Source organism: Beta vulgaris, chromosome 4 (assembly GCF_026745355.1).
Source record: "Beta vulgaris subsp. vulgaris cultivar EL10 chromosome 4, EL10.2, whole genome shotgun sequence".
Taxonomy (NCBI): Eukaryota; Viridiplantae; Streptophyta; class Magnoliopsida; order Caryophyllales; family Amaranthaceae; genus Beta; species Beta vulgaris.
The window spans coordinates 58,604,137-58,617,787 of record NC_079205.1 but is presented as its reverse complement, the minus strand read 5'-3'; the positions used below and the strand labels follow the sequence as shown (position 1 = coordinate 58,617,787).

The 13,651-nt window shown below is 30.1% G+C and overlaps 1 protein-coding gene across 1 annotated transcript; it reads left to right on the top strand.

Annotated features, from left to right (window-relative positions):
• The first annotated feature begins 2,313 nt into the window (after positions 1 to 2,313).
• LOC104890447 (uncharacterized) lies at positions 2,314 to 13,414 on the top strand. The gene is made up of 7 exons (XM_010675945.4): positions 2,314 to 3,093; positions 3,280 to 3,366; positions 4,145 to 4,429; positions 8,750 to 8,920; positions 9,647 to 9,700; positions 12,311 to 12,457; positions 12,915 to 13,414. Exons 1-7 carry the CDS (start codon positions 2,893 to 2,895, stop codon positions 13,290 to 13,292), a joined length of 1,323 nt encoding a protein of 440 aa, XP_010674247.3. The 5' UTR covers positions 2,314 to 2,892; the 3' UTR covers positions 13,293 to 13,414.
• Positions 13,415 to 13,651: the final 237 nt, after the last annotated feature.

Sequence of the window (13,651 nt, the reverse complement as noted above, 5' to 3'; positions counted from 1 at the left end):
TGGTTCTATTTGACCCAAAAAAATAGTGTATGTATCTTTGACTTGAGAAGTTGAGGTTACCATATGAAGTACTAGCTACTAATTATACTAGTCTACTATAGACTAAATTACTATGCAAGATTTGTAACTATATATCCTATGTGGAATTCGGGATGACCTGCATCCCCGAACTTCTATTAATATTAAGAGAGTGTTTCGTATAAAGTAATTTGATGTAGGAAACAGATTCAAATAAGCGTTTCCATTTTTAATTGTTTGGTATGAGTGTTAAGTAACAAATATCGTTTCCAGAGGGAAACACAATCCCCCCATTTGTTACCCTTATCAAACTAGTGGAAACAAATCATGTTTCCTTCCTCAATCATAAACCTCTGAATTGTTTTCATTTCACTAGGATACCAAACAAATATTAAAGGTAACAATTATTATTTCTGTTTCCCCTCCTTATCTAAACCCTTTCTATTCCGTTTCCATTAATCTTACCAAACACCCCCTAATTGTGTAGTACTCTTAAGTAAATTCAGGTAAGTTGTTATTTTGACATTTATTAGTGTTTATTTTGACATTTATTAGTGTCCCATGTAAATTAAGAAGTTTTTCGACATCCAAGATGAGTATTTTTGATAATTTTTTGACGATTTCGACCTCTAATCGAGGCCTAAAGGGAAGAATTGCCCCCTAAACTCTAGAATGAATTGTTGTTCTAGTCATACAATCAAGAAATTCTTTGAAATGCAAATCGAGACAGTTTCCAACACGAAAATCAAATTTTGTTGGTAATTTTTTTGTAAATTTTGACCTCAAATTGAGCCATTAAGTACAATATTGCCCTCCTAAACGATGAGTAGTTTTTCTAACCATGCAAACCGTTATGTTTTACAAATCCCAAGTCGAGACGTTTTTCGACATGTATATTGAGGTTTTTTCGGTTGTTTTGTGACAAGTTCGACCTCCAGTTGGATCCTTAAGGATCTAATTGACCCCCTTAAAATAGATTGAGTAGATATTGCAGTCTAGAAATTAACAAAAAAAACAACCAAAATTACCTCGATTTACGTGCATGGAAACGTCTCAGTTTGAATGCCTAGGAAAACTACTCAATTTAGGTTTAGGGGGGCAATTTGACCCTTAAGTACTTGATTAGAGGTCAAAATTATCAAAAAATTGCCTGAAACACTCGTTTTGAGTCATCGCAAAACGTCTTGATTTGCATGCTAGACTAATTAATGTCAAAAGACTCAAAACTCACGACCATTTAATGGAATTCACTTAAGAGGGCTACAGAATTAACATTAATAGAAGTTGGGGGCTATCAAGTATAAAAAAAAAATTAAAAATGCTACAATGTAAAAAATCTAAAAGTTAGGGGCTACCATGTAGAATACTAGAATTTCCCAAAAAAAATTCATTGATTTAAAGTCATACAACATCTGCAAAATAATTCAAAACTGTTAGATACATATCATATTGGATGAAACGAAATTCTTTTATGCCAAAATCACGATCATAGAAAAGATCTAGCAATTCTGCAAACTGTTTTCCACATCACTATTTGATAATTCTTTCTACGAGGGGTCTATTAATATATTATAATTTTAACATAGAACTTGTTTTGATTCAATTGATTCTAGACGAAAAATTGGCATCTCCGGTAAAGGTGCAAAAATTCTCATCAACAAATCAATCTGTAAGAGATTTCAAAAACACCATAAAAATCCCCAAACTATCACAAGAAAAGAGATGAAACCCAATATATGGATAGAAAAATTCTCCATCTGAACGAGACTAAAGGTTTATATAGTAAACAAAAAACTCAAAAACAAACAACAAAGAGAACAAACGAAGCTTACTGTCCACCGCCCAAATTAAAAGATAAAAAACTAGGGTTTCCAGACTGAAAGCTAATATAACGACTTATTTTCCAATAACTCACCAATAATTTGTAATCTACAAAGACTAATCTCTATTATTATCCTCTTTACTACACAATTGAAGGTTCCAAAGCATTATAATTTCCAACACTTTGTAACAACCATACTCACAAGACTATATGCCAAATGCCAAACACAATATTTTTAGATCCAAAAGGCCAATAAATATATAGCAAAAGAAAAGACTACTCACCAAACAAGGTCCATACTATTATTTATTTCTTCATTAATCACATACAAATATTGACAAATATAATACTCCCATATCAACCTTAAACAACTAATATAATCAAAAAAGAAAGAGTAAATCACTAGTAGTACTTGATGATGGTGTTGTTTCAAGAAAAATTAATGCTCTTTTTTCTCATCTCAGTCTATGCTGGCAGATGTATAGTTAAAATCATTAAAAGTTGAAGATTCAAGTTGTGAAGTGTAATTAAATTAGGTGGGTGTGTACAGTTAAGGCTTTGGTAGGTCTACTCATCTTCATCAACAACAATCAATTTCTCTCTCTTCTTTTTTCTTTAAAAATATTGCCTTTCAAGTCACATTTCCCTCCTTTCTTTCTGTTTTCTCTGGTACATATTTCATACAACCCCACAACTCAAAAAAAAGAAGATGAACACATATTAATTATATTACAGAGTTTTTAATTTTGGAAGATATATATGACTCCAATGCAATAATAATAACAGGTTTTTCACAATCATAATCTCTGTCCTTCAACCCATTGAAGTTTCTGTCTTCCAGAGTTTATTTCAAGTTTCAGTTTTTACACCCATCAAATTTATTTTAGTGAGAGAAAGTTGAGAGAGAAAATTACAAAAAACAGAGGAAAAAAAAGGGTTACTCTGTTTTTTTTTTTCTTCAAACATTAAGTTTGCTTTTCTGGGTTGTTTTTTTTAGTGTTAGTACACTAAAAAAGATGAGATTTTTATATTGAAATCCCAAAAAAAAAAAGATGGGTTTTTTTATTGAGAAAAAGAAGGGTGTAATTTATTTTTCTCAGATTTTTTTACTATTATTTGTGCTGTTATTTGGAAGATTTAAAGTTGTTTTGGGGTTAAACTACACAAAATATAGACAAGTTAGTAATTTGAGATTTCAGAGGATTCAGAAGCATATTGACAACATTAATAAGCCTTCTGTGTTTAGCATTCAGGTTAGTTAGTTTAGTTATTCACTTTTTATTTTTGCTAAAATTATAAAGAAACTTTTTGTTGGTTTATTTGTATTTGTTATATATATATGTGCAATATTCAGTATTTTTTAAGAAAAAGTATCTTCTATTTTGTTTGCTTGTATGTATATTTTTTGTCTTATTAATTTCTTCTTCTATATTTTTCAGAGCCCAGATGGAGACATTATAGATTGTGTTCATAGAAAGAAACAACCAGCTTTTGATCATCCTCTTTTGAAGAATCACAAGATTCAGGTTTGTTTCTTTCACCACTTCAAATTTGGAAAAAAATATGAAAATAATTTTGTCCCTCGTGAATAGAATTAACTGTTTTAAAAGTTTGCACTTTGCAACCCCTAATCAATTAAAAAAAAGTTTGCATTTTGCAACATCATATGAGAACTTAATTGATATCACTTGTTACTTGTACTAGTATTAGTATATACTAGAACATTTTAATCGATTGTTCAATTACTTCTAAAAATAGATAAGACCGTGAGTGGAATCCAACTCAGCAACATATTAGAATGTTTTTAAGTCTTCTATTTTACTATTTCTAACGAGCTAGTACATTATCGTAGTATGTTATACTGTTAAATGACGGAGTCCAACTCAACAACATAATAGATTGTTTTTACTCGTATATCTAACTATTTGTAACGAGTACATTATCAGTGTAGCATGCCCCATACTATAGCAATCAAGTGACAAACCAAATTAAAACAAAATTTAGTAGGAATATATAGTTGCACTCTTTCTATTTTTAGCGAAATCGTATTTACCAATTAAGAGTAGGGTGGTTTTTACCAATTAAAAGTAGGGTGGTTTTTGGTCATGAGCTCAAGCCAATAGTTCCAATATCCAACCAAAAAAAAAAGACAGTTTAGTACTTCAAATAAGCATATTGAAAAAATCTAGATAGTACTTTATTTATTTCAATAATATAAATATTTTTCAGTAAGACATTTTTAGTCAAATTGTTATATTGAATATTGTGCTTTTTCAGTAATTATTATTTTTTTATGTGTGACAGAAAGTGGCACCAATTAGGCCAAAAAAGAAAATGGTGAAAATAGATGAATTAAAGGAAGGGAATAGCAAGAAGAAAAGAGAAGGAATAAAAGAATTAGAATGGCAAATGTGGCATTTAAATGGAACAAGGTGCCCTAAGGGTACTATTCCAGTGCGGCGGAGTACAGTGCATGATGTGCTGAGGGCTAAATCTTTGTATGATTTTGGGAAGAAACGGCCTAGATCACTCATGAATCTAGCTAGGAAAACTGATGCTCCTGATGTTGTTAATGGTAATGGCCATGAGGTATGCAATTTATATTTGTTTTTAGTTTTTACTTTAATTATTTTAATTTAAGATAAGTTTCAATATTTTAAAATAAGCTCAAACCAGAAACACAAATTCTTATAGAAGACCGTTTGACGTTAAGCTTAACATCAGACGACCATTAGTTATATTTTTTGGGTAATTAGTTATATTTTTTGCATGATTAGTTATTATGTTTAGGATAAAAGTTATGATTGTGTAGTCATTAATTATGATTTTCGGGTTAATAGCTATAATTTTATGTTCAATCAGTTATTCTTGTTAACAGGTCTGACGTTAAGCTTAACGTCAGACCGTCTTACCAAAGACCTACTCAGAAAAAAGAAATTAATATGTTCAAATTAGTAAAAAAGCAGTTGAATTGAGCACACCTAATAACCCGGGGCAAAGCTATGTAATGGCTATGGTTGGCCTTGGCCTCGTATCCTTGAATTTTTATTGAGTTTGGTGCAATGCATATCATATATTGCGTTTTTATGAAGATTATTTTGTAATTAGTGGCCTTCGCTTTACCAAGGATGTTTTGACCTAGTGATTAAAATTGAGATGCTGTGAACGATAGGTTACAGGTTCAAATTCCCCCTCCCCTTCTTTGTACTGCATTCGTGGTTCATATGGATCAAAAAAATGACTTCGCTTTTGCCAATTACCGGATAATAATAATTATAATAGATTTCTTCAATCCTTTTAAAAGCAAAATAAACTGGCTACTTTATAATTTTAAAGTAAGAAATTGCAAAATAAAATAATTTTTTCTAATGTAGGAGATAATGTATACACGTAGTTAATTATTATATCTACATAATACTACTTGGCGTAATGATTTGTTTGATTGTTGATCTCATTATATTGTATTAAGTAGTGCTCAAGAGATTTTGGTTGTTTCTATCAAATGATGATAATGGATTTTGATGGAGGGTTAATTAATCTATAATCTCTGAAATACGAAGTTACCACCACGGACGTGAATCGTGATCATTGTAAATTGGGTACTAAGAATTTTGCAAACTTGATACTATAATTATGGTGTAAGATAGATGGCCATTGTGGACATTAGTTTGCTTATTTGATAAGATTCTTGAGGTTGGAATTAATATAATGTCCATTAATGGCATTTCCTTTGAGATGAAAACTAGTATTTTGGCTTGTACGATATCCGGGTCAGTTATAATTATTAAATATATTATTATTTATAAATTTCATAATTCATTCTATTAGCTTTTCTTAATATTCTATAGTGCGAATTTGGGAAATTGACGGTATGACATGATAAGTTGTTAAAAAAAACTTCTAAGAAATTCGGGATAAAAATAACAATTTCAATGGAACTTAGATAAGAGAATTATATTACTTAATAAAAGAGTTAAACACCAAAAAGTTTGTCTATATGTTTTATAATTACATATAATTAGAACGTACTTATATTATTATGTTTACTTTGAATATTATGCATTGAGAGTGTAATGGATTAATACCGGTGAAACTCTCACATTTATTTTCAAAGGTCGTGTGTTCAAATCCTAGTAACTACATATTGTTAATATTTTTGATTGGTACTCCCTCTGTATTTTTTTATCTTTCCTACTTTGACTTTGCACGTTTGCCAATGCGCTTATCTGAGGGAGTATTAAAAACATGTGTATTATTATAAGCTTGAGAAGAGTACCACATAGCACCATTCTTTTGATAGAAACACATTTTAATATATTTGTATGAATTTAGTTCCCATTTTCATTTTGGGTGTCCCAAAAGATTGTTCTCATTTCCATATTTAGTTTCACATTTTTCCGTACTTTGTCTAGAAAAACTGTGTCTCATCATTTATTTGCTTCTTGAATTTTGTTTTTTCCTTCATTTATTCAACCAAAATATTACAATTAATGCTCTTTCACTAATTATTCTCCACTCTCTCCCCTAAAATCATCTTTTCCCATATAACATTTATTTAAATAAACAAAAAATCTTTATTATCCCTCATCCCTCTTATATTCTACTTGCATAAATTACTGTGAAAAAAGGAAAATGAGAACTATATTTTGGGATGGAGGGAGTAATATATTTTCCATGTAATAATATGCAACAAATCATTTTTCATGATCTCTTAAGAAAAATATTGTTTTTATTATCTTCATTTACTATTGAAAAATTTGACCTTTGATTCGTATAAAATTATAGCACTATGTTGTTTTACCCTCAAAAGAAGAGGATAATTGCACAATTACTTATTACCTTGCTCGATTATGAGGCAGACCAAGACAATCAATTAGGGAGACTAAGAAAAATATAATTGCATTGAACTATTCATTTCACTCTTGTACTATTCATTTCATTCTTGTACTATTCATTGTGCTTGGAATAGGGGAGATCATGCATGCGAATCTTCCAAAACTACAAGGACTTCTAATTTGAGTCAACTAAGATTATTTTGAAACTTTTGACAATTAGTGAAGTCAAATAAAATTCTATTACTGCTTTTGACAATGAAATGATTAAATGATACTCCCTCTGTTTCAAAATATAAGGCATTCACGCTTTACGGAAATTTGTTTTGATCACAAATATCTCTCAAATACAATAAATAAAAATTATAAAAATTATACCGTTGGATTCGTCTTGAAAAATACTATAATAATATTATTTTTAAATTTTTTTTATCATCATAAATTGAGAGTAATTAACAGTCTAGTTCGACCTCGAACCTCGTGCGTACCTTATATTGTGAAACGGAGGGAATAAGACATTTGTTCTCTTTGCCCTTGAGCTTGTCTTAGCAACAGTAGGTGAAGTTCTGAAAAGACTCCACCAAGTTAATAACAATTTGATAGCTATGCCTTTTTCAATTGATACCACCTAGTCTATATGTGTCTTTCAATTGATATTATTTGATACATATGCCTCTTTTAATTGGTAGTAAATATGGTATAACTAATTAAGCACCTGTTGACATTGAAATGATATTACCTTAATACCAATTGAGAGAGGTATAGGTTTGAAATATCAAAATTACTCTGGTCGAGTTTTTTAGAGATTCTAACAATTGGTTATAAACACTTTCTTCCTTGCGTCCTGAATCTCTAGAAGTTGTATATAGTATGTGATTTGGGTTCGTTGGTAGAAATTGGGGAGTTGATTCAAGTGATGAACTTCCCACTTTAATTTCCTAAGTTTAGAGTTCAATTTCCGCCCAAGCAATTTGCTTAGGAATTAGGGGGAGGGGGGGAGTTGTGAGGTGTTTGGCTTGTAATGGGCCTCTGAGTACGGAGAGCCCTGTACAATGACAGTCCATTGAATTTTTTCTTACCTATTTTAAAAAATATGGGTTCTTTGATTGGTAAGTATACCAATATTGAGATCAAAAGTTCCTCTTTGTTGATATTCTTTGTTGTTCTCTAAATATTAAAACAACAAAAAAAATTGATTTTCATAGTTATTAATCACCTTTGAAATTATAAATTGTGGCTTTTGTGATCTCGTGTGATAAAATAGTCTGTAGATATGTTAAATTGGTCATCATTCAGGTTAAATTGGGGTCAAATAATTTTGGATTCAAATTATTTGAGGTCAAGTCATGCACTTCCATGTTGGTCAATAAATACTTGTGCATGACCCATACATTCGGATTCAATATTAAAAGTTAGTTTGGTGTATCATGCACATGGTACACCCGAGTGTATAATTAATGCATTTCAATATTTTTACAAAATGTGCCCATGATATACTTCACAAATAACATTTCATATTAAAAAGTCATTCATAGCCAAGTATTAAGTATAAGAATGATGATTAAGTCTCCCTAATTGTTACCAACGTTTCAAATTAAATGTATTCAACAAATGGGATCCTAATCTAAATCCAATTTTTGAGAAAATTGAGTCTAACTATAGAGATGGACTATTTGGAGTTCGGGAAATTCAAATTCGCTCGGACCTATTATTACTTCCCAACAAATATTTTTTATTTGTTTGAGAGCTTATTGATAGATAACATAACTAATTTCTAGTAGTCTAGTACAACAACTATTTATAATAAATATCATAAGAAAGTAGTTTTACAATACGAAAGGAGTATTAGTTTTTCCGAAAATTCATTTTGGAAGCACAAAAATTTTACTGGATCTTTTCAGAAGAATCGACCCACACCCACCTAGATTAATACTATAAGTAACTTAATTATAATTTATAATGTGAAATATCAACTGTATTAAATTAGTATGCTCTTAATCAAATTACTTAGTACATACTGTATGACACTACAATTAGCTAGAGAATTAATTAATTACGTGTGGAATATAATGTATAGCATGCAATAGCATATACGGGGACATCAGGAGAGATATATGGAGCAAAGGCAACAATCAACGTTTGGGATCCATCCATTGAAGAAATGAACGAATTTAGCCTTTCTCAAATTTGGGTTCTTTCTGGCAACTTTGACGGCTCTGATCTTAACAGTATCGAAGCTGGTTGGCAGGTACTTCTACTACTTCTCACTTCTCAAACACCCCATTACCCTATCCAGCCATCTTTTGAAGTTTCAACATAGTTGCACCGTTTGCTTTTTCATATTTGCCGTAACACTTTTTGAACGTTAATATCTCTAATTGCATATAAGTAAAAATTACAAAAAGTTGATAGTATTTAAATCCTCGTATTGAGACGACTTCAACAAGATCCCACATGTGATTTGACTATGTTTTTTTTATATATAAAATGGTAAGGGAAGGCTCGTCAAAGTTGATTCATGAATAGTGACCAAATGCCAAGTGGTGCAAGTATTTTAAAATGAACTAATGAAGGAAGTATTAACTAAGCTACCTTTTTTTTTCTATAAGAACCAAGTTATCTTTTAGTTTTAATGTCCTCTAAAAAGATATTAATAATAATAGTATAGTTTTTAACATACACCAGGGTGTACAAAGAGTATGTACAATCAAAGCTATCTTAGCTTTTTACTTGTTGCTTATTTGAAATCTCCAAATATGCAAATTTTACACAATAGAAAGAGTTCCAAATTAACAAAAAATAGTCTTGAAGTACCATGCACGTGATACATTCAAATATACAATAAATATATTCGAATGGCGGAGCATGCGATAACTTAATTTATCATAATAATCAAGTAGTTTACCTATGCCTTATATTTAGAAACAGAGTTGGGAAATAGAAGCTCTAAAAATTTGATTGTTCTACTAGTCAGGTCAGTCCGGAGCTTTATGGTGATAGCAGGCCAAGATTATTCACTTACTGGACGGTGAGATTTCTTCCCAAATTTTATTTAATCTTTGTACTGTGTACTTCAATAAAAGTACTTAATTTTCTTTGGAACATATATATTTCTTGGATTAGTGCTGGCAACTAGTAAAATTCAACGCATTAAAATAAAATTTGACAGTCACATGAGTAAGTGCTATAATGTCAAACTTGATAAACCCTTTACTCATTTACTACCACTATTCTTCAATAAAAGAAGAAGAGATCAGTCAAATCATGTTTCATTTAATGCCCCCAATAATATTCTCTGGTTGTAAATTGTAACATCTCAACTAAGGGAGACCACTTAGCTTCCTTTTTACTTGCTTTATGTAATTTCAAGTACTCATTATATGTTTCTATTTGTAACTTGTAAGGTAGGTTGACCACTTTTTAGAGTGTATAGAAGTTCAGTTAGTTTTAGTTAAAAACTTGCAATTGTATTGGTTAATGTTAGTAAAAGATAAAATAAAATTATTAAAGAGTATATAATATTACACGTAAATACTCCCTCCGTTCCTAAATAGAGTGTTCATTTCTTTTGGCACAAGAATTAAGAAGAAATCATATGTATGACTTTAGTTGTGTTAAATCATAATTAAATATAGAAGTGAGTATATTTTTATGAATTGTTTAGTAAGGAGAGAGAATGTGGGTAATATGGGAAAGTGTATGATATTATAACAATTGAAAATAAAATAATATTTTAATTGGTGGACCCATAACAAATAAGGAAGTGGGAAACCTATTTGGGACAGACATAATTGAAAAATGGACAGAGGGAGTACACATTATATCAGAAAATCATTTTTTCGTTTCGAATAAATAAATTTATTATAAAAATTAACTATTTCTCATGCCATAATCTTAACTTCAAAATAACTTTTTTAACTTTTAAGGTCTTTTCTTATATGACCTTTTCATACATAATTTAATTCTAACTTTTATATGCTTCTTTTTTTAAAATTTTTTTTTACTATTTTTGTCAAATTAATAGTATGATATACAAGAATCTATTATGTTGCATGTTATATATACATTCTTATATGCACAATATTTGATATATCTTAAACGTACGCAACTTGATCAAATAATTGACATAGACTATGTACGAAAAAACCCGACTCGATTGCACATATAGCGAGCTTTTATATGTATGCAATTATGATATTTTTGTTATGGTTGGAGAACAGTTAGTGACGGATCTAGAAATATATTTAGTAAGATTAAAATAACATTAAAGAAATTTAGAGGGGGCAAATAGTTGAATTTATAAGGAACTACACCAAAATCTCAAAATTATAAGAGAAAATTCCATACTTTTATGTTTGAATGAAGTCAATTGACCCGCAATTATTTGCTATATGACCTAGCCACTGCCCATACTTTGTTATATTTTCCAATTATGGAGAGTATTATTGAGTATCTCAGTAAATGCATGCCTTTACTTGAAAATGTAAATGCAAGGTGGGGAGCTTCTTGGATGGTGGATCCAATGGACATAGTATATACATTTAATCAGATAATAAACACTAGTAGTACATTAACATTATAATAAAAGAAAAGAAAGATACTAGTATAGAAATGAAGCATGTAGTAGTACGAAAATGACACTTGCATGTGCCCTTAATTTGAATAATGATCAACTGACCAATTTGATTACACCATTTCCGAAAAATGGACCACCTATTAATTATGCATATGAATTAATTCTATATATGATGAGAAAAAATAGCATTAGCACCCCTTTGTGAGTGGATCTTATTAGTCTTTGCATGCAAGTGTAATGTGGAGATAGGTTCTTAATTGGATATCACTCCTAGAATTTACGTATACAAAAGTGACCTAGAGATTAACTTTTAAGTCATTAGAAATTTAATAAAGGAACTTGATTGGTAAATAAAAACCTATTAAAACTTAAAACTAGTTTCTAAGTGACCATCTTTAAGATAATGTCTTTTTTTATCACAAGTACCTATAATTTTATTTGTTCAATATACTATCTCAATTTTGCAATACATGTAACATATGATATGAGAATATATGATATGTAATACTAAACATTGATTTTTGTTAAATCCCATTAATTGCCACATGCGAGTGTTCTATATCGGAGAAAAAGGGAAGATTAAATCACTTTATAAGTTTTGTAGTTACACCTTTTATCACCAATTGGTATTAGGATGGAACCTCCTTAGACTTGTAAGTGGGCTAAACTCTCCTCCTCCTTATTGAATTACTCAGCCTTATTTATTTAATAACAATACTAATATACTTCTATCATAACAAAGTTTGGTTATGGTTTTTTATGATTGGATTTAATTTGTTCTCTTCCAATTTTAATTATTATTTTTTTACTTATTTTAAGAAAAACGAGTGTAGATTAATTAAAATAAGTAAAGTTTAAGGTTAATATATTCTAAATATTTTAAATAATACTCCCTTTGTTTTTAACAAGTTTTAAAAATTAATTAAGTTTAAGGTAAGGCTATTTAAATTTAATTCACAATAAAAATAAGACCATTCAAATATAGAATTAATTAACTCAGTAGAGATCAAATTGGTGATAATTAGGTGATTAATTTTTGTTGTTTTACATCAACTTATGCAGAGTGACTCGTATCAAGCAACTGGATGTTACAATCTTCTGTGCTCGGGATTTGTGCAAATGAATAGCAGGATTGCTATTGGAGCAGCAATTTCTCCAATTTCTTCATTTTCAACCAACCAATTTGACGTCACCATCCTAATTTGGAAGGTTTGTACAAAATTCATGCAAATGCTTATTAACTCAGATGTTTTTTTATATAAAAAAAAAAATTATCTTAAATTATACTCCTGCTTAACTTATTTGAACTTTCAGTATTTCCAAACGCATCAGATTTTGCGTGTAGGTGATAATAAGTCGTTTCAGAAAAAAAGAAAAGACCAAGTGATCATAAATAAGATAGTAAAAAAATAAAAATAAAGAAAACTAATTAAGATAATCGCATGTACTACATACAAATTAAATACATCTAATGTCGTCTACAATCACTTCTATTTTTTATGTTGATACTCATGTATTCATGATAATATGAATCTTTTTAATACATAAAATTATTAAGACAAATACAACATGTACACTCTAAAAAGTCGGATATCCATCCTTATCTCGCAAAATAATTAATTTACCTTAACTTTATATTATGAAAATTTTGTTTTGCAAATTGTAGGATCCAAAACTTGGGAATTGGTGGATGAGCTTTGGGGATGACACTCTAGTAGGTTATTGGCCAGCAGAGCTATTCACACACCTAACTGATCATGCAACCATGGTTGAGTGGGGTGGTGAGGTGGTTAACACGCGGGCCAATGGGCTTCACACCGCAACCCAAATGGGCTCGGGCCGTTTTGCTGAAGATGGGTTTGGGCAAGCCAGTTACTTCCGAAATCTGGAGATTGTGGACTCAGACAACAACCTTAGTTCGGCCCAAGATATCCAAACATTAGCTGAGAACACCAACTGTTATGATATCAAGAGTTCTTATGATAATGATTGGGGCCAACATTTCTATTACGGTGGGCCTGGGAGAAACTCAAAGTGTCCATGATTCTTTGGCCCATATCCACCTAGGATATTAATATAAACCTTTTAACTTTTGTTTTTTTCTACTACTAATTTTTTTATTTTGGTTGTCTTAAATTTAAGTATATATCAATGTCGATTATGGTATTTTTCTGATTTTGTTTTTATGTTGTTAACTGATATGTTTGTTGTTTTTCTTTGGTCAATCTAAAAAGGTGACAAAGAAATGTAATTGTGAAATAAGGAAGAAAAGAACTATTCTTAGTTGCAATGATAATATCATCCAAGCTATATATATATATGAAGAAATCAATAGTAATCAAACTAATTTTAGAGAGAAGGAAGAAATTAGAAATTGTATTATTCACTCTTAACCACAAATGA

What these genes read in the sequence shown, in the direction of transcription:
- LOC104890447 (XM_010675945.4), top strand. Translation starts at nt 2,893, where the DNA reads ATGGGTTTTTTTATTGAGAAAAAGAAGGGTGTAATTTATTTTTCTCAG. An exon ending in CTTCTGTGTTTAGCATTCAG is followed by an intron (nt 3,094 to 3,279) that starts GTTAGTTAGTTT and finishes TATATTTTTCAG; the next exon opens with AGCCCAGATGGAGACATTAT. An exon ending in GATTATTCACTTACTGGACG is followed by an intron (nt 9,701 to 12,310) that starts GTGAGATTTCTT and finishes CAACTTATGCAG; the next exon opens with AGTGACTCGTATCAAGCAAC.